The 22,127-nt window shown below is 39.6% G+C and overlaps 1 protein-coding gene across 1 annotated transcript in view; it reads right to left on the minus strand.

Moving 5' to 3' along the window:
- Positions 1-3,822: 3,822 nt before the first annotated feature.
- The window catches only part of E2F3 (E2F transcription factor 3), a 136,605-nt gene continuing 118,300 nt past the window's right edge, over positions 3,823-22,127 (minus strand). Inside the window, exons 2-7 of the mRNA XM_006888659.1 lie at positions 17,410-17,521; positions 12,370-12,589; positions 10,785-10,943; positions 6,675-6,789; positions 5,250-5,385; positions 3,823-4,131 (exon numbers count right to left, since the gene is read on the minus strand). Coding sequence (XP_006888721.1) covers positions 3,869-4,131; positions 5,250-5,385; positions 6,675-6,789; positions 10,785-10,943; positions 12,370-12,589; positions 17,410-17,521 — 1,005 coding nt within the window. The 3' untranslated portion in view covers positions 3,823-3,868. The remainder of the gene's footprint in view (positions 4,132-5,249; positions 5,386-6,674; positions 6,790-10,784; positions 10,944-12,369; positions 12,590-17,409; positions 17,522-22,127) is intronic.

Consider the following 22,127-nt stretch of genomic DNA (forward strand, 5'->3'; position numbering starts at 1 on the left):
CTAGTCTTGAGAATTAAAATTTACGATTTCCATACCTCTTATGAGGCGTAACGTATGATAGAATCACTTTCTCAGTAGAAAACCCCAACTTTCTTCAATACCTGGAAGAGGTTTCTTTTAAGTGATTAAAGGGATATGGAACTTCACTGAGTACCTAACACATCACAGGGGCAAAAGATATCTGCCCAGCATTCTGAGCTCCAGCTCAAGGGTAAGGCATTAGATGCTTTTAGCTTTCATCCATCTGTTTATGTAATAGAAACCAGATACTGCCCAATTTTCAAATCCGCGCAATCCTACGTGTGTCAGAGTAAAACTGCGCTCCGTGAGGTTTTTCAAAGTGGATCTGCGGGACTTTCTTCCAAGGCTTCTCTGGGGAGACTTGAACTGCCTGCCTTTAAATGAGCAATAAATGTTTTCGGATCTACACCACCTAACGGATTAGTGTCTTTCAAAATGAAATTAATATAAGAGTATACTACCATAAAAATTAATCCACAAATCTGAACTCTTAAAAAAATCATTTTATTGATCCTTTACCATACAAAATTTATTCAAATTACACCCATTTGAAGTGGTAAGATCACAGCTATAGAACAGGTCATCCTGTAACAAATCTATTTACAAAATCCATCATAAAGCGCCTTATTTTTTGTTGTGGGTTTTTTTTTTCACATTATATTACATATATATTTTTTCAACTAGCATACAACACAAAGCTAAACCGATTAGTAAATTTGCCTACTCCCATTTGGGAGAAATACTTCCTTCTTGGTTTTTTTTTTGTTGTTGTTGTTGTTATACAAAATCACGTACCCTATAGGAAAAGAAATTCCCACAACCTGATATCTGCCACCTGACATCCTCTCCGAGACACCTTCCTTAAAGTCCCTCTCTCATACACTCGAGTCGTCATGCACACACCAAGTTCTTACTTTCTTTTTTCCTGAAAGCTAAAGCTTTAAATACTGCAATTTTATTTACAGATCTACACTTACGACAAAAACAAGGAAAAAAAAACACCCCAAAACAAAAACAACCACAACTGACCCCCACCAAAAAAAAACACCAAACACAACCCAAAAACAAAAAAACACAACCAAAACAAATCACCAAAAACAACCAACTAAAACAAGAACCACAATGAAAGACAAGAACAAAAAGACACTCTTAAAAAAAAACATTACAAACCAGCTAGAAAATATTCTGGCAGTGTTAACAAATTAAATTGCTATTCTTTTTTTCCCCTGTACAAAATTGCTAGGTCATGAAAAGATGAGACAGCTACATAACTTAAATAACGCCACTGCTATGCACAAAATTTGTACATATAAACACACATCTAACACTGTTTGACAGCTCATGTGTTGCCCTTTATACATTTAGTTTCTAAGGCTCACGCAATCATAATTCGCACACTTGGAACTTTTACCAATTTCATGTGTGAGCGTAAATAATTAATAGCAGCAACTCAATGGTACCAGGAAACCTGCATACATAGTACTTAAAGTAACACGAATACTGTAGTACTAACTCACTTTGTGTGCCAGACAGTATGTCAAAAAGAAAATGACAGATGCAAACAGAACATAGCACAGGGCATCTGACTGCTGGCCATCAGCAAGACCATTCTGGAAAAATCTGACACATAAAGGAATGTGTCCGGCTTACTAATATTCCTTTCATTTTGCAAAAACAATAAATATAGCATTATATTACCAAAAGGCTTAAGGAGAAATTAAACAAAAGAAACACACAACCAAGCCAGACAAACTCACTCTTTAGACTTTGGAAGAAGCCAGCTTTGTGCAGGTGGCCATGAGAATTACACAAAGCTGGAAGCAGAGGCAGCTAACCAGATGAGATAAATATGGGAAATGGGGAAAGCTTGGCATAAATGGTTTCCCATACAGGAAAAACCCCCACAGTGCATTTCCAGTAGGCACTTAACACAAAGCTTCCCCTCCTCCCCACCCCGATGCTTCATCTCGGACCAAGTCCACTGTGTGTGAGGGCAGGAAGGTGGGGACGGAGGCTGAAGGAGAAAAAGGACAATAATCTGCACCTTTGTTTTCTTCCCAAACACACATCCATGCATACCTACACACAGTTTTAAAGTGCTGGTGTCACTTGTGTTGACCCCACCACCACTTTGCATATTGTGAAAATCCATCTCTAGGGTAAACTGCTGGGGCTTTTGCTCTTTTCTTTCTGTCCTAAGGGATATCTTCCAGTCAATGAAACACATATGGATTGAGTACCTACTACGTGCCTACAGCTGTGCCAGGCACATAGCATTTCAATTTAACTGTTCATCATGAGTTTGTGGTTTTGAATTACGATTCCTCCCTCATTCCCGCAGTCCTTAGCATCTAGGGAATGGATCTGGAGGTCCTATGTATGCCACATTCCTGGTGGGAGATGGCTTTCTCCACCCACCAAGGGAAAGAACTATTCTTGGACATACCAGAGAGGATCTGCAACTTGGGACATCATTCCCAAAGAGTAAACCAGTAGAAACATTAACATGTCATCACGTCATTTACTAAGGTCTGGCTTCCCTTGGTCCTAGTGAACTTCTTCACAGATGAAGTGGAACAGGTTGTGGCCAGGACAGCACCGGACACAGCAATAGCTCCCACTTCTCATTAGCTTATTGTAAATTCCATTATATCCTCACGGAACACGCAATCTCTCTTCCTAGAGGCCTCTCCACCTGATCTCCCTGAGTGCAATGTAAAAGAGCCCTTTCCCTGGGTCGTGGGTATCTGGGAAGTCCAAGGATGGAGGGACCCATCCCCGCTGCTCCTTGGGACTGCTAACCTGGTTCTTCTCTCAATGGGGTCACCAGGATGGTAAGCTCCTGGGCTGGCTCACTCACTCCAAGTCGGATGGGAAAGAAGTTGGATGGGACCCTGTTCCGTGTAGAAGCTGTTAAAATAGATCACATAAGGTCTATATATTCTAATCAGAGGGGCAGAAGTTCTCACCCTTTGGTCTAACCAATGTGAATCAGCAAGAACCTCTTCCAAGTAAACAATTAAATTGAAATGGTGATGGGTGTCACAGGAATGCTTAAATGGCAGCTAACATAAATTTTAAAAGGGCTGACACAATCCACTGAGAACTCCTAAGTAGGCATTGGCTACAAATAAACTTTAAATTTACAAAGACATTGGCGGTAGGGGGGTGGAAGTGGTTTATGGAGACAGGATAATCCATAACCGTTGGGAGTTGCAGAATTCTGTAACTCCTGTTATTTGCAACCAATACTGGAAACAAGTTCTTCATCTGGAAGGCTTCGGAGGCTCTCCTGGACCTCCTTGCATGGCAGCCTAGACTGAATCAGGGAAGTAAATGAAGTACTCCTAAGAAGAGCTGAAGAAATCCATTCCATACTCTTGCATGACTTCAAGTTTCCATTTCCTGCAGTTCCATTCCACTGGGGTATTAGCAGACCCCAAAGACATGCATTCTGCGGAGAAGGCACGGCTTGAAATGTTATTAAGGAGGATTGCTGTTTTGTTTTTTTTTTTTAGTGGGCCAGGTGGCCAGACCCCATTCTACAGCCCAGCCCTCAGGCACAGCAAGCCAGTCCGGAGGGAGATACCTGATTGCACATTTTCTCACTTGCTGACTCATCCATGAGACTGGAGCCTGGGGCAGAGCAGGATTTCCCCAAGGGAGTCTGCAACTGTGCGTTTAGACAAATTTTGTTTTTCAATTTATTAAAACGTCAGCTTTGTTTTTGAAGTTTGTCGCTTACTTCATGATAATATCTTGGAGGAAGAAGGGAGGAAGGGACAACACTGCATGACAGGAATAAAAAAATACCAGTTAAGGGAGGAGGGTTCACGGCAAAGCTTGATCAACTACACATGAAGTCTTCCACCAAAGGGAGCTTTTCCAAATCGTAGTTATCAAAGATATCACTGATGCCGTCTTCTTCTTCCAGGCTGAGCAGATAGTCTTCTTGGGGCAAGGGAGGCAATATGGTCACAAATGGTCCTTCTAGGTTGGAAGGAATTTGGTCCTCAGTCTGCTGTAAAAGGTTGGTGGGAGAGGCCAAAGGAGAAAAGGTTGCAATAGAAATAGGGCAATCATTATGTCCTGAGATGGTTGAAGCCAAGTCTGAAATGAAAAGATGGGTAGGAACAAAAAGTACATTAGAAGAAAATCACGTTGGTGTCTTGGAAGAATGTATATATTATTGGTTACTTTTTTTTTTTTTAAGTTATCTTTAACCAAAGACAACCACACCCTTTTGGGAATACAGGTTGCCTCTGGAGCTAACAGATATGAAAGAGTGACTGGTCTTTATTTTGATTTCTTCATACTGTCCTTTTTAAATACTTGCCTCAAACAAATAATACAAAGAGCTTCAAAGAGTAGAGGGCTGACGAGCTAAAAAACTTCTATCTGAAATCAATTAGTGATTATTCAAAGGGAAACTGAAAATTTGGCTCCTCAGTACACATTCATCAATTTGTAACCTAGTCTTTACTTAAAAAAAAAAACCAAACCAAACAACTTATTAATCATGGCCATAAGACTACATGGAATGGTTACAAATATGAGGTAAACCCCCCATCCCCTGGTCTTTTGATCATTTGAGATGCTTTGTTTTTGCTCACTAATATTCATGGATATATTGGTTAACAGCAGAGGGAGAAAAAAAAAACCAACCCAAACCTTTTAAGTTGAAACTAGGTAGGGGGTAAAGACTGCCCAGAGTTTTATTCTATTTATTAATAAAATTTATTTTCTGATGCTGTCTCTTTAATATGTTCTCCATCACATGGGAGAAAGATAAAATTAAGACAAAAGCTCCTAAATAAAAAGGCTGTTCTCCAAACTTCACTTACTTCCCTCCCTAACAATTTCTGTAGCATCTTTCAAAGGTATGCGGCCAAAGATATGCTACTGCTTAACTTCTGATCTCACTCAGTTTTTTAAAACTGGAAGGAAGTGGTTTCTGCCCATAGCAAAAGCCAGACGTGACTGTGCAAGCAGGTAGAGGAGTTCTTTGTCCAACATTATGATTTCAGATTTCACACTAGTTAGAATGCCATTTGAAAAAAAGAAATGCAATCATAACAACTACAACAACAACCTCAACAACAACAGCAATAATAGACGTTTTTGTTCTTCCCTAGACTTGTGGTTCCAATGCAGGCTAACTCTAGTCACCTTCATTCTTGACATTATCTCCAAATGATAAAAGTGGATTATTTCTTTTTTTTTTTTACCTTTGGAAATGGGTTTAGGAATATTCCCATTGTGATCTTGGTTGTTTGTTTTCATTGGACTGTGTGTTTCAGTTTCTTCGGGACACAAGTAAACCTCAATGGGTCCTTGGGTACTTGACAAATGAATTTGTAGGCTCTATGAACAGAAGAAGTGGGAGAAGTTCTAAAAAAAATGGAAAGTTCTAAAAATGAAAAAGTTCGGGTAATTTTCATTGTTTATTTTGTTTCTTCGCTGGTGGTCTATCAATGACTGTCATCCTCTAGAAAAGGAATGAGCAAACTATGGCCCACAGGGCAAATTCTGGTTTTATAAATAAAGTTTTATTGGAACACTGTCACATTTATTCCTATTGTTTATATATTGCCTCTGGCTGTTTTATTATACAATGCAGAACTCCATAGCTGCATAGTTCCAACAGAGACTTCATAAGGTTTTTAAATCCAAAATGATTTACGCTTTAGCTACTTTATTGAAATTTTGCCAATCTCATCTCTAGAGAAAGAACACACATTTTGGGGGTCAGTGTGTTAGAACAGAACTTTGAGAGAGAAACTGTGCTCTTTAAATGTATTTCTTTTTTTGCAATCATGAAAAGGTCCTTTGTCACAAATAAAGTATAGCACTTCCATGTTATTATTCCCTTTTGGCAGGGTTCTTGTACATCAAATTTTAAGACATTTTCAAGTGTTGGGACTGAGCCTCATAAGAGAATGCAGCACAGTGAGAATTTCAGTTTCTCCTCATCAAGGTCACAGTGCTATTGCCATTAAGGTGAGAACACTACTCTAGGTGGGAGATGAAAAATTAAATTCTTTTCATCTTGCATGCAATTTAAAAAATACTATATTGCTATTGGTAGTTTTTATTATTTTGAAATCTTATGGTTGTAAGATTAAATCTGGGCTTATATTGTCTAAGTATATCTGAAAGCAACAGAAATATGTTTCCTACTGTGTTAACAATGGTCAACTCTACCAATTAACCCAAAGTCCCGTTTGATTTCTCGAAAGTCAACATGTCATAAATAAATTCTTTAAATGCGTCAAGACAAGTCAGAGAGAGCTCTTAAAATTTTTCAGCTCTCTACTTCTGGTGGGACCATAAACTGGATAGCCAACTTATAACTTCCTAAATTGCCTAACTGATCAGAACCACCAGAAAATAAGTAACGAAAAAAAACCCAAGAGAGTACATGAACAGGATATATTACACTGAGCTGCAAATGCTGCCATGTGACTATTCTTTTTTATTAAACATTCACTCTACATCAAATGGGTTCTTAATTTTGGGAGATAGGTAAAATGATTAGGAAAGAATTACAAAATTTGTAGGAGAGGATAAACTTTAAAAGTAAGTCAAGGACTCTTCTACTTTAGGCATCCCAACAAGATCTTTGCAGATGAACAAAGATGCTGTTTCCTTACCTCTAGTGGGTCAGGCACTTCAAGTCTTGTTTCTGGAGGGGCTTTCACAACTATAACAGTTTGGTCTTTAAGGCCACTAATTTTTCGAATATCTTGATATGTAACATAAGCTAACGTGTTAATTGTTAAGGAATTTGCCATACTGACTTAGGAGTAACTGTTATGAAAGCAACAAAATAAATACATGGACAAACTGTAAAGCATCTTTAAATATGTAGGGATCATCACGGAACCTTTTCTGGTTGTTATTTTAACAGCCTTTTTAAAAGTAATGGTTGTGACAATCCCATGCTGAACAAATCTACAGGAGCCAATTTCCAACTGTATGTGTTCACCAAATATCCCTTTGTCACACTTTGTTAATTCTCATAGTATTGTAAACTTTCCCACATTCCTATTGCATACATAACAGAGTATAACACAAATATACATTATGTATGCATTAGGAAGCAAAGATTCATGACAGCCTTTATTGAAATAAAAATTTATTGCAACGGTTTGGACCTAAAGACAGTGTCTCTGAGGGAGGAATATATTCCATGAGCACCAATGAAGGTACTGTCAATCACACTGGATGACAGCAGACTTTAATCTGCAGAAAAATTTTAAGCTCTACTATATAATTTTAAAAAACAAACAAACAAAAAATTCCAGGTACTTCTATCTGCATTTTGAGGATCAGTAAGTGTCAGCAGCTAAAACCCAAATGAATGAACAAACAGTAAATGGAAAAACCAGATTGCTTCTTAAGCAGACAGTGTGCTTTTCTTAAGTGTACCTGGACTGGCTGTGATTATATATTGTCTACAGATAAGAAAGGCATTATCTCTTTGTTAGAAAAATCATCTTTTGTCTGATGTTATTAACTCCATCAATATTGCAGGTTTTATAAGGAGGAAATCAGCTTCCAGGTACTTGGCAACCTAAATGAATTTGAGAAACACTGATTTAAGAAAAGAGAACTAAATAATATTTCAGTATTTTTGGTAGTTACTGCTTTAGTACTGAACAACTCTTTTAAGTGTCCTGGTGGCTGAACCTTTAAAAAAAAAAAAATCTACCAGAAGAATGTGAAAAAAAAAAAAATCATAAAAGAATATGGTATGTAATGTAACACAGAAGTATTTGTGCACACCTGCTAAAATCCCCCCCCCCAAATTTACATTTGATACTAAAAGAGAGTAGATTAGTTGCATGATTTTCTGATATAAGAGGCATGGCATAACATAATTAATGCACAATGTCTTTTCTCTAGTTGCTTTCTATAATAATCTGCAAATACTACTAGGACAGAACAACAAAACACAACTCGATGAAAGCAGCCAAGATAAAATAGCTATCAGTCTGATAACATTTTAATGTAGAAATAGGACTTAGAAAACCTAGAAGAAATTACATTCCTTGGAATAAAACAAACCAAAACCCTCTTGATGGCAAGTTGATTTTGACCCACTGAGAAGACCCCATGCACTAAAGAACTGAACTTCTCCACAGGATTTTTCCTGATTGTAATCTTTATAGAAGCCAATCATCACGGTTTTCTTCCAAGGTGCTGCTAGCTGGGTTTGAACCTCTAACCTTCAGTTATCAGGTGAGCATAAATTGTTGGGACCATCCAGGGATCAAAAGGAATTTAGAAATCCATTTCTCAGAGAAAAGAATACACAAAATCTGCACATTCATCTGTTGTTAGGCGCCAGTGGGTCAGCTATAACTCAGACTCTATCCTGGGTCGTCCTCATCTTTGATATACTTGAGCGCAGCCACTGTGTCAAGCCATCTTATTAAGGGGTTTCCTCTCTTTTGCTGACCCTCTGCCTTTGTCAACTTGATGTCTTTTCCCAACACACTGTCTTCTTCAAGACTGAACATTTGAGACAACAGACAGTTTCATGTGCAACCCAAAGTTGACAGTGACTGCTGGGCAAAGATTCTGTTTTTATTCCATCACCACTTATGCCATCCAGGGAGCTAACTGCTGCTTTTAGAAAAGACTCGCCAGTTCTCAGTTTTGATTCAGAACACTGGGGAAAAAACTGATAACCAGGTATTTATCCCACAGCCTACTCTCAGAAAGCTATGTGACAAGAACTCATTAAAATAAAAACTCATCTACAATTACTCAACATGCTGCAGGAAGGAAAATTTCAACACATTTGTGAACAAGCTGTACCAAATTGGGAACTGAATGGCGAATGGAAAGAAATTGTGCAAACATATTCTCAAATCGTACAAACTTAAAAGGGCTTCCTATCTAGCTCTATCTTGCTTCTTGAGTTAGCAGTTTCCTGCAAGGAAGTTTTCTCTTTTTTTTTTTTGGCAACCAAAGGCCAGGGAAAAACAACTAGTGTATGTGACAATGTTAGAAATTACATGTTTGGGGAACCTGCCGAGCATCTATAACTATTACCATCTTCTTAAATAAAACAAGGAATGGAATGACTCAACTAGAGCAATTCTTTCTACCCCGTTAGTCTACACTGGCGATCACTGGGGGGTTCCAAATTATTACACCAATTATCAGCTGACAAGGTTAAACCTTTGGCCAACAGAAAAATAAAACTTACAGGTGTGATGTTTAATTTTATATGTTCACTTGGCTAGGCTATGATACCTAGTAAATAGTTCATTATAATTAATTTAGTTGGCCTTATGAAAAGCAGATTACCCAACAGGCAGGTGGGCCTCATCCAATCACCTGAAGGTCATAAAGGCAAACAAGGCATGTTTTTCTGGGGTGTATTCTTTTCCTAAACTATAAACAGAAAATATGCCAGGCTTGACATATGGATTTGTGTCTCAACACTGGAGGAATCTTCAGCCTGTCCCTTGATCAGTAGATTTTGGACTTGACATTTCTCCCTACACCCCAACTTTGCTCAAGCCAGTTCTTTCAATAAATCTCTGTTTTCTTACATACACATGTATCTTACTGTCGTCGTTTCTTTAGTGAATCCTAAGACAGCAGGTTTAAAATACTGAACTATCATTTAGTCACTGTCTCCATCGTGTCTGGGAAAGTTTTTTGTTTTTGTTTTTTTTAAATTTTTATCATTATTTTGTGTGCGTGTACCGTCAAATCAGATCTGACTGGTACAGGAGGATATTGCGCCTCCTTCTCCGGCAGAGCGTCTGGTGGATTCAAACCATATTCCTCTGGGATTTCAGTGCAGTTTCTTGCCACTAGGCCACCAGAGCTCCCCTCTGGGAAAGTTTAATAGAGATGACATGCTAGAAGAAAATGGCCAGGGCCAATCTAGAATCAGAAGGTTGGAACAAATATTAGAGATGGGCTAAGTTAAAATATTAGTTTTCTCTCTTATTAACAATTATGAATATGTGCAAAATTTTCTCTTCTACAGAAGGAAGCAGCAGACTCCACTCTCTCTTTCTACTTTTGGTCATTAAAAAAATGAAGAACAAGTTTCCTGAGACGGTCACCAACAAGCTGAGACCCTCAGCCCCAAACAGTTTTTCTTTCTTTCTTTCTTGTTAAACCTCCAACAGCTAATGTCTGTAGATGAACAGATGAATAGAGGTTCTCTCAGGTCATGGAGTACTCAAAAAATCAGTTTTGGTGTTGAGACTCAGCATAAAGCACTTTAAAAATGTTGTAGTGTGTTTTCCTCTATACTCTTTTCCAACCCTTCGACCACAGACAGATTCAACAGATTCCAACTGCTACAATATCTGATGAAAAGAAAATAGAATGTGAGAACCTCAACAGTGACAGCTAACACCCACCAAAAATCTGGAAGCCAAAGAGGAATCTGCTAAATGTTGTCATTAATATTAATACAGACACCTTAGTCTTATAATATTATGCCCTTACGCTATGAGCGTCTCCATATGTCCCAACCACACATGAATAAAATGCTTTAAAAAACAGTTCCAACCTGGCTATCAAAATAAATATGATATGAACCGGTCCAATGAATAGCTTATAAACACTGACTTCTTAGGCAAAACTAAGTGGGTTTACACATAATACATGCTCATTTGCATGAAACCAGAGCAACATCCTACCCTGATTACTCTGGACTGTGTTAGCTTTGGAAATGGGCTCGAAGGCATTAACTCCCAGCGAACAGGTAGTCTTATAAAGGATATCTTTGATTCTCTGAATCCTCGGTTAACAGTTTGAGGTCCAGGGTGCAGCTTTGGATCAGTTCATCTAGTTTCTTCTCTTCCTGACTGAGCTCGGTCACTTCTTTTGACAGGCCTTGACACTGGGCCAGCATGCCCCCGTCCTCAGAGAGACTGCAGCCCCTAGAATCCAAACACAGACCCTTCAAGGCTGCTCAGGAGAGGCCATCGCGGGGGGCGGAGAGGGGAGGGGAGAGAAACAGGCCTTTGGGCACAGGTCCCCTTTTGTTATTAGAGGTCACACTGCTTATTAGACAAGTATTAGAATGAGAATACTTATGCACATTTTGCCCCATGAATACAGTCCTTCACATTCCATATCATTAGAAATAAAGTAAAAAGACACTGCTGTTTGCACTTTTTCTCCAGTTTCTTAGAAACGTCAAATTCAAAGGGCAAAAGGAGGGATATTCTCCTTGCCCATATATTCCAGAGAGAGTGAGGAGAGAGAATAGAAAAGAATGGTTAAGAAAAAATTATCCAAAAATGTATGAAAGGCTCAAGCAATTTCTGAGGGTTGTACACCAACAACTAAAAAGGAGAGATGTAAAGAATACAGTTACATGTGTTGTCTGCAAGAATAAGGACTGATATTCAGTCTCAAAAACAAAACAAAAAACCCACCAAAACTCAGTGCCGTCGGTCGAGTTGGAACCGACTCATAGATGACCCTCCACTGGGTTTTCAGAGGCTGTAAACTGCATGGGAGATTGCCCATCTTTCTCCTGTGAAGCTGCTGTGGATTCGAACCAGAGGCCTTTGGGTTAGCAGCGTAACTCTCTATGGCCTCTGCCACTAGAGCTCCTAATAGGTTTCTCTAATCTTTTAGGGTAGATGGGTTATCAGATTGTCATAAAATATAAAAATTGTTTGTACTGTTACAGTTGAAATGGCATTTTGCACAAGCCATTCCATGACTGGGTTAGGTCTTCTAATAATGCTAATTTAGTACTATGCGTATAAAATATAGCTGTTTAGATGCTCTGTATAGGATTCATAACTGACATTACATATTCAATTAATCATACAAGGATACAGATGATAAGTGTTAACCAGCCTGCTTTATAAAAGATATGGAGGCATTTACATTTTGTCTTACTCTACACAGAAAAATGAATCAGTCTATTACTATAACCATGGGTAACGAAGCAGGCTTGTGTGACTGTGCATACGCACACAGATGATCTATGTACCTCAACTTCTAAATTCCTATTAAAGACAAACCTAAGATACATCAACACACACAAGTCAATAGAGGAGCAGTCTAGCTTACATTTGGGTCCCAAATCCAAGCCCCAAATGTTTTATGCAAGAATCCTCTTATCAATGAAACATAAACTCTTTTATCAAGCAAAGAATATAAGTAGAAAGTCTATTTTTGAAAAAAAAAAAGATTCACAAATTTGAGGCGAAGAGATGAGAAAGCAAAAGAAAATGACAGAAGAGAGTGGAGAGGAAATGAGTGTGGACACAGCCCTGAGGAAAACTTTTGCAGTCTGAGAGTATCCTATTAGACACAGGGAGCGGGGAGTCCGTGGGTCATACTTACATCCACTGAACGTTGTTTTTAGATTTCTTCTTTATGAGGTGGATGCCTTCCAGGACATTGGTGATGTCATAAATCCTTCGCTTTTGCACTTTAAGCACCTCTGCTGCCTTGTTCAAATCCAAGACCCCGTCGGGTGACTGGCTCAGCAGCTGAATGAACTTCTTGGTGAGCAGACCAAGGGACGTATCATACCGTGTTTTTTCTGAGGGAGATTTTGGAGCTTAAAGAAAGAAAGAAAGAAAAAAAACCGAGCGGGTGGGGGGTAGGGGGAAGAGGTAAAGAAATGAAGATGTCTTTGCAGTTAAGCAAGCCCACCTCCCACTGCAGGCCAAGCATTAGTATCTGAAGCAAAGCCATGGATGCTGTAGCTTTTGGCAAGTTATAGACAAAGCTATGGAACTGCACGATCAGAAAAAGGTTTAAAAATTCCCCGTGTTGGATCAAAGCACCATTCTTTGAAGTTCTCAGCAGTTTCTGTTTGAGTGTGCTCTACTCTTTTGGTCTAGTGAAGTATCTCAAATATAACAGGTACTCTAAAATATGTGCTGAATAAATGAAAAGGTGTTGTGGTCTCAGAGCACCAGCACCATGTGGGGGCTTAACCTGCCACATCGTAACCAGCCTTGCATGCTTCTTTAATTTTTTTGATTGGGGGAGGTGTTTCTGCAAATAAATCTTTGTGTTTAACCTGTTCACCAACTTTTCAGATAATGCTTCATTTGGATGGCAAGCACTTGGAAATGTTTTCCCAGTAGATCTCTTCATCTCTCATGAATGAGACTTCCTTATTTAGTATCATGCTTAATTTTACGTTTGACACAAGGTATGCATGGCCAGAATGCATAAACCCCAGGAAAAGGAGAGAGAATACAGGTGTAATAATTCATTTCTGTTCATGAAAAAGAAAGAAAAGAAACTATGTGGGTATTTCTAACCTACTTTTCTGCCCCCTCCCCCCCAATGCAATGATGTTGTATGGAAAGTGAAACGAGCTGTAATTTATTACTTGCAATCAATTCCTAATGCCCCGTAAGCTGAGCTAGAGATTTAGGTCACAGCAGACATTGCTGCCTCTTATAGATTCAGTTCTCCTTCTATTCTAAATGCGGATCCATTAAGGAAAGTTAAAATGAAATTTCATTCTATAGAGCTAGCAAACAGCTTGTATTCTGAGTTGAAATGAAACATCACACATTTACGCATCACATTCAATACTGCCCATACTGAGGAAGCTGAGTGACCAGGTAAGTGTCTGCAGACATTGTACTGATTTTCTGGGTGGGCAGCGAAAGGGATGCTAAAGAGCAAAGCATGCTGAAAAAAGAATTTACATCTTGACATTCTTCTAGTCACAAGCTTTGAAAGTTGGGGATCCCACAATGACTTCTCTAATGCTGCTGTAATAGTAGATGGCTTTAACAAACATTTATTTTCTTGCTGTTTGGGATACTATACATTTGAAATCAAGGCACCAGCTCTATTGGAAGGTGTGCCATCTTTGTTGGCTTTAGAGTCAGGTTCTTATTTCTTCTGAGCTTCTGGTCCTGGCTAATCTTCATTTAGTCTGTGATTTCTTCTTTCCATCTCTTTGCAGGCTTGAGTTTAATTTTGTTCATATTGCAAAAGAGACTGACTCAAGATATACCCTACATTATCCTGTTTCATTAATACAACCATTCTCCAGTGGATTTATAACCACAGGCCACAAAACATAAAATTTGTAAGAACACAGTTCAGTTCATTCTAACCTCAGGTCTCCCAACTTTCATGCCCTTCCATATGGAAAACAGAACACACTCATCAAATTATGCCAACAGTCTTAAATAAACTCTAGGCCTGAACACTCATCTGAAGAATTTAAATCAAATAAGGGTGAGACGTTAGATATATTCTATTTGAGGGAAAATTCTTTATATCTGAGTCTGTGAATTTTAAACTACAAATTATCTGTTTCCAAAGTAAACTGGTCAAACAGGTACAAGGTATACACTTTCAGTACAAATGGAAGATACTGGACGTAAAGAAGTAAGTCCCAAACCCAGGAGAATAATTTTGACTAGCTCTGAAAGCTTGAAAAGAATACCATCTTCCCTGAGACTATCTGGGCAATGGCCTCCACACTGCCGACCCCGCGTGTTGACCACATACTCTGGTTTCTGGGCGGAGGTCCCAGGTCCATGAGCTTCACCGCCTATGTTAGCTGAATGGTGGCTCTGCTTTCTGGGCTTTGAGTAGCCCCATTCTCCGAGACCATCTGAATGATGACTCTACTCCTCAGCCCCTTCAGGCCCCGCTCCTTCAGTTTTGGATGGTGGTCCCATTTTGCTGGTCTATTTTGGAAATCGCTATACTCAGGAGACCATAATACCAATCTTTGGAATGGAGAAGGTCTACCAGCAGTTCTGCTAATCCCTGAGTGCTTCCAGGGATGGACTTTTCTTTTTTTGGGAAGACAAGAAACACAGCTCCTCTGGTTTGTTTCATGCCTGTAGAATTCTAAGAGGCCGACCACATTCTTCGCTTTCTCTGTCTATGCTGTCTCTAGGCTAAGCTGATAGGGTGTTTTGCTGGCAGTTGGGTAGGTCCAACCTTAAACTCAAAAGCCAGCACACAAGAAATAGTCCATTAAAAAGGTATGGCTAGGTTTTTGACAAACACTCTAGAACAATTGCTTTTAGTTTATAAAAAATAATTTCCTGTATCTTTTTTTTTTGTACAGTTACTAATTTTATTTTGTACAGTTAATGTTTAAGTCCTCCTCTTTCCATTTGCATTTGATTGCAAGTACAAAGGAGAAAGCAGGTGATTCCTGAAGATCTTGCTTTGCCATCTCATACATGATATACCTAGTTTCACCACAAGTTCTGCTTCCCAACACACTCCTTCTGCTGTCCAAGCTCATATTCATAATTTTATTTTAAAAAGTCTCACCAGATGCACAGCTAATGTTCACAGTTTCAGCAATATTCTACTGTTGGCACCATGTATTCCCTAAGACCACAAAGACTTTCTCTATAGCTATCCTCGCTTCCTGCTAGGGCCTCTGCAGAAGCACTACTGATGTCTGTGATCTGTAAACAGCCTCTTCAAAGTAATCCAAGCTTTTCCTGCTCAACAATACAACTCTTAGCTGTGGGGTCAGAACTGACCAGCAGGTTTTCAGAGGCTGTAAACTGCATAGGAGGAGACTGAGCAGCTGGCAGATTTGAACAGCCTACCTTTGGGATGCCAGCTTAATTCCCTACCAAGTAGGCCACGACAGCACTCTGCTTTTACTATTAAACACTTTAAAACTTGTCTCATTATTCAATTCCAAACCCCTGCTACGCTTTGGGTGCCAAATTCTATCTCTGCTTTTATGCTTGTTCAGTCTCTGTTATATCTTTAAAAAAAAGGAAACTGACTCATGATTGACTACACTAATCCTCTCTCACCAATGTGACAAAGACAACCCATTGTCAAAGAGGATTTAAACCACAGGCATGCTGTAACTGTCAGGTGCCAATGAGTTAAATACGACTCATACAGACCCTATGAACAACATATCTGAACCCTGTCCTATCCTGTGCCATCCTCATCATTTCTGACACATTTGGGCCCGTTGCAGCAGTTAATGTGTCAATTCATCCCATTGAGTCTTTTTTCTTTTGCTATCTCTCCATCTTTACACATGATGTCGCTGTCCAAGATACAGCCTCTTCTAACAATCTGCCCAAAGTAGGGAGCTCTAGGGTAAGGAGTTGTGCTGTCCTACCCCAGCTCCCATATTTTTTTTCAAATTTTCTACTAGTTTATTTACAAAATTCAAATATATTGTTTTCAAGAACAAATTCTTTCAACATCCTTCACCCTCTACCCATCAAATTGTACAACCTCATGATTAATTCCCCCTTCCCCTGCACATATTCATCCCTCTGCCTCCAAACTCTCCCACCCCTCCTGAGTCCTTATACTCATTCTACAGTAATGGTTTTACACAAAATTTATCCTTGTGAAACTGTTAATTCAATTCACTCAGCATAGTGCTCTCCAGTCCCTCCCAAGTTAGGTAATAATTTACAAAAATAATTGTTCCTGCGTGTTGTTACATAGTATTCCATTGTGTGAATGTATCATAATTTTTAAGCATTTCATTTGTGGCTGGACATTAGGGCTGTTTCTATGTTCTTGCAATGGTGAATAACGCTGCTATGAACACTGGTGCACAAATCTCTGCTTATGCCTCAGTTCTCATTTTCTCAGTGTATATTCCAAGTAGTGGAATAACTGGAGCATATGAAATACCTATGTTCAGCTTTCTGAGGAAGCGCCAAACTGCTTTTGCATGATCTTTAGCAGTATTTTGTTTGTGTGTGATGGTAACAATATTGTTTGATAATTTCCACATTGTGAACCACCTTTCTTGGGAATGGGAATAAATATGGATCTCTTCCAGTCAGTTGGCCAGGGAGCTGTCTTCCAGATGTCCTGGCACAGACTCGTGAACATGCCCAGGACTGCATGTGTTAGTTGAAATATATCAATTGGTATTACATCAATTCCTGGGGCCTTATTTTGTGCCAATGCCTTCAGTGTAGCTTGAATTTCTTCCTTCATCATCACTGGCTCTTGATCATATGACTGCTGTTGTAAAGTGCCATCGAGTTGCAGGTGACTCACAGTTACCCTATGAAGGAGAGTCCTTGATACTTGGGTGCCTTTCATCCTCTCTCCAGGTTCATAGGGTTTCCGGAGGCAAGCTATTACGGAAGTGGATGCCACTCCTCCTTCCAAGGATCATATGGTACTCACTGAAATTATTCAGTGTTGGTCAATTCTTTTTGGTACAATGATTCTGTGTATTTCCCTGATCTTTTTTCAGTGCTTCCTTGATCATTTGATATGTTGCCCATAACATTTCTCAGCAGCAACTCGAAGTTTGAAATTGTTTACCACAGGCATAGACATTAGGATTTACAACACATATTGGGGTCGGGGAGTTGCCATTTAATCCATTACTAACACCAGAGAGAATAAGGAAAGAGATGAAAGGGCTCTTACTTTTTGGACTATCTGGACTTCGTAGTGCAGCTCTTCCTTTGCCTTTAGGGGTTTTTAAACCATCTGAGAGGTACTGATGACCGCTTTCTCCCAGCTCCAGCCTTCGCTTTGCCTATAATAAAGAGGGGAAAAAATACCAAACCCAAATCATTCTTCACTGGTCCCATGACAAGAAGCGAGATAGTTTGTGATCTGGCTCTGCCAAATGCTACGTGCACACCCCAATTCTTGCTACTTTTGTCCCATCTCATTACCAACTTGTTATTCCCGACTCTTTATCTCAAATGACCATCTTTCTACCCTCAGATGGGTAAATCTAATGATCCTTTAGGATTAGGCCCTGGAGCCACTCTGTCCATATATCCACTCATCCAGTGTATGTGTCAGTCATAGGACCAGACAGTAAGAACACAGCTCAGTTCATGGACGTGAAATCCACTTCTCCCCAGTGTCTACTTTCAGCCCTTCGTGTTTCTGATTTGGGCTGCATCCCCTTCCTTGTGCTCTCTGAACACTGTGTCTATTTCTATTATAACACCTACTAGATACACTGAAAAAGTGACTTATCTGATTCACATTTCCTTAAAGGCAGAGAGTTTTTACTCGTTTATCTTTGCATATTCTATTTTCTATTTACAAAGCCTGGGTTTCTGTAGGTAAGTGACCACTCAATAAAAGAAAGAACACAGACAGCTGGACACTACCAAAGATCAGAAGAGCCAGTATTGCAAACATTTCATCTTGCTTTCAACTAGTATTAATTTCCCAACAAATCTGACAGGTGAGTTCTCATCCATTTTTAATTAAATTCTGTTTTAATTGTGGAACACCCACACCCCTCAAAATACCTTCCACGTACAGGGCACTGGGCTTAGGGAACACAGACTAAGCAAGCTAGAGATGGATTTGCCTTTTTGGGGTACAGAGTCTAAGAGATAAAGCATATAATTAAACAAATGACTTCTGAGTGCTAAGTGTTATATGCTTGATGTGAAGACAAGAGAGGTAGTATCAACTAGACAATTAGATAGCAATTGGGCTCATTTCAAGGTGGAATGTTCTAACAAGGAGATTCCTAAAAGAAACCCACTTATAACTGTACTTCAGTAAGTACTGATTGGTTTCCCTCCCTTTTTTTTTACAAATGGAAAGTATATGGCATTACTGTGTCAAGCAAGTCTGTAGGTACCATTTTTATCAACAGCATGTGTTCACTTCATGTGCCTGTTACATTTTGTTAATCTTCATAATATCTTCAACGTTTCCAGAATGCTTCTGCAAACTTGGCAGGCGACCCCAAACCAAAAGCTAAACACATTGCCCTCGAATTGGTTCTGACTCTCGGTGACCCTCCATCAGTGACTGAGGCTGTAAATCTTTATGGGAGGAGGTTGCCCATCTTTCTCTCAAAAGGCAGCAAGTAGATTTGAACCGGGGAGTTTTTAGTTAGTAGCCCAGCATATAGTGGACTACACCTCCCAGCTATTTCAATAGACTAAAACAAAGTGCAAACTTAACTTTTACTCATTCATTCTCACTGTCAACTAGGCAGCTGTGACTCATAGCTGACTCTATTCGGTTTCCAAGGCTGTAATTTGAATGTGTGAGAAAACTGTTCATCTTTTGTGGAAAGATCAACAGATTAGCAGAACAACTCTCAATGGACTACATCATCAGAGCTCCATCAACAGACCATTGTTTGTTGCTGAGTCAAGTATAATTCATAGAGACACTATGGACAATCTTATTCTGTACAGCCTCACCATCTTTGACCCCCTTGAGCTCATTGCTGCGGTCACTGTGTCAAGCCCTCTGGTTGAGGGTCTTCTTTTCCTTTGCTGACCCTCCAAGAATGCAGTCTTGGTTATCATTCATCAGGACTATTGTACCTTCATACTAGTAGTATTCACTCTGGCTTATTATCTATTATCCACCAATAATTTTCTAAGAATGATGCCCCTCTCTAAGGAATAATCTCTCCTAGCAACATGTTCCAAGTATGTGAGACAAAGCTTTGTCATCCTTTCCTCCAAGGAACATTCTGGCAGCACTTTCTCCAAGACACATCTATTTGTTCTTTTGGCTGTCCAAGGGAAAGTGAGTAAAACAAACAAATCAGCAAACTCACTTTATTGCTATATTGTGGCAGCCTGGAATGGAATCTGAAATATTATTGAGGCATGTGCCTATAATTTCCAAATCATCTGCTAGAATTTGGTTACACAAGTAATGGCTTATCAGTTGCTAAGCGTCAGTAATTAACTCCTCAAAGAAAATTTCTCAGCTAAACTTGTGCTTTGAATACAGTAGCCACTAGTCAGTTACACATGGCTTGTCTATACTTACATTGCAAACGTGAAATGCACAGTGGACAATGATGACCTGCTATGAAAGCACACTATTATAATCAGCATAGGCCTCCTTGAACAGCCATAGTAAAGACCTACTGGGTAGACAGCACACTGGTGAGCCCTAGCTCCCTACCCCAGACTACTTACTACTTGTTTCTAATTGTTCAGAGGAGAGTCAGTTAAACTGTCATCCAAGTTCTATGACTGAGTTCTAGCTTTATCTTTAAGGACCACTAGTTGTTGGGATATGTGTTTAGATCAGCTATCATTTGATGCTTTGTAAGTAATCTAAAGCACTCAGAAAAGTCAAAACTGCAATCAGGAGTTGATTCTGACTCAATGGTGATGGAGCACAAAACTGTCCCATGGGTTTTCCTACACTGTGGTCTTTATGGGGTGGAATCAAACTGTCACCTTTCTCCCATTGAGAGGCTAGTGGGTTTTAAGAGCTGAACTTTTGGTTCACTGGCAAGCACTTAAACAACTGTGACATCAGGGCTACTTCCAAGTTTAAATATAACATAAACAAAAAAATCTGCTGAAACAGAAAACCAGATGTACCACACACTGCTGAATCCTGGGGGTTATGACACTAAGAGTGACCCATGGTGGGTAGGTATCAGTAGAACCTTTAGACTAAGACAGACTAGCAAGAAAGACCTGGAGATAACAGTAAAACATTGTCAGTGCTAGAAGATGAGTTCCCTAGATGGGAAGGCACTATGAAACAATGATCTCAAAATTTCATAAAGTGAAGATGGTACAGGACCGAGGAATGTTTTCTTGTTATCATGAGTTGGTGGGACTTGACCTTAACTAACAACATACTGCCACAGGACCCAGTCTTAAAAAAAAAAAAAAAGAGTCAAGGTAAATAAAATAGAAATGAGCTGTGAAATAGTTTGTGGTTGTTGTTATGTGCCATCGTTAAGTTGTATGTGACTCATAGCGACCCTATATACAACAGCTCTGAAGCCTGCCCTGTCCTGAGCCCGTCTCACTAACTCCGATGCACCTGCCCCCTATTGCGGTAGTTACTGTATCAATCTGTCTCATCTAGGGTGTTCCTCTTCTGTGCTGTCCCTTTACCCTTCCGAGCATGATGTCCTTCTCCAAGGATGGGTTCCTCCTGGCTACGTGCCCAAAGTATGAGAGATGGAGCTTCAAAATCCTAGCCTCCAAGGAAAATCATGGTTTCATCCTATCCAAGATAGACTTATTTGTTTTCTTGGCAGTCCATGGTGTGTTCAAGACTCTTCTCCAGCACCTCAACTCAAAGTCATCAATTCTTTCTTGGTCATCCTTAGTCATTATCCAGCTCTCCGATGCACAGCAAATAATTGCAAAGACCACGGTCTGGATCAGGTGCACCTTAGTCTCTAGGCTGACATTATTGCTTCTCAGTACTCTGGAGAGGTCCCTGACAGCAGATTACCTAATGCAATGTGTCTTTTGATTTCTTGACTGCTGGTGTCAAGACTGTTGATTGTGGAGCCAAGAAAGCTGTCAACTGGCCCAGTGGTGAGAATCTTTGTCTTCTTGATGTTGAGCTTCAATCCATATTGAAGACTATAGTCTTTGACTTCCTGCAGCAAACACTTTAGATCTACCTCAGTTTCAGAAAGCAAGGTTGTGTCATCTGAATAATGTAGGTTGTTGATGAGTCTTCCTACTCCAGCATGTTCACCTTTTTCTCTAAGTAGTATGCTCACACAGTGATTCCTTGCCTAAAACCCAAAAACTCACTGCCTTGAGGGGAGTCTGATTCTGATGACCCTGTTTTCATTTTAATGTACTAAGCTCCTTCAGTGATACCAAACACATCTCTTTGGTATGCTTTCCCAACAGTTACAACATTATTTTCATTATATATAGAGGGAAAAACACAAAATAAATTGCTGGCATGGCTATACTGATGCTATTCACCACAGAGTCAAGTATGACAGCCATGTGCCATGATACTGAGATTATATATCCTCTGGTTGCCGTCCTGTTTTGCTTAGTTTTCCATTGTCTTTCTTGTGTGGTAGTACAGTTTACCGTCACCATATCCTCAACTTTTTAAAACTCTCCATTACATTAGATATTCTGTCAATGCTTGGATTTTCCTAGTTGTTGACTGCTGTCAGGTCAAGCATGACTATGAACAAAAAGCCAGAAGCTTTTCTATAACTACTGTCATTTATCAAAGTTCACAGTTTCCAGAGGCATGTTGGTTAGCAAGTGGATGCCATTCGTGCTTCCAAATCTTTCTTAAATTGGGAGCTCCACAAACACTGTCCATCATGCATAATCGTTATGGCGTGTGACATCCCAATGGTACAAGGTCCAGCATCACAGTAAACCCAGGTTACCTCAGTACAGCAA

This window comes from Elephantulus edwardii, unplaced genomic scaffold (genome assembly GCF_000299155.1).
Source record: "Elephantulus edwardii isolate Elephantulus edwardi_28Jun2011 unplaced genomic scaffold, EleEdw1.0 scaffold00070, whole genome shotgun sequence".
In the NCBI taxonomy this organism is placed as follows: Eukaryota; Metazoa; Chordata; class Mammalia; order Macroscelidea; family Macroscelididae; genus Elephantulus; species Elephantulus edwardii.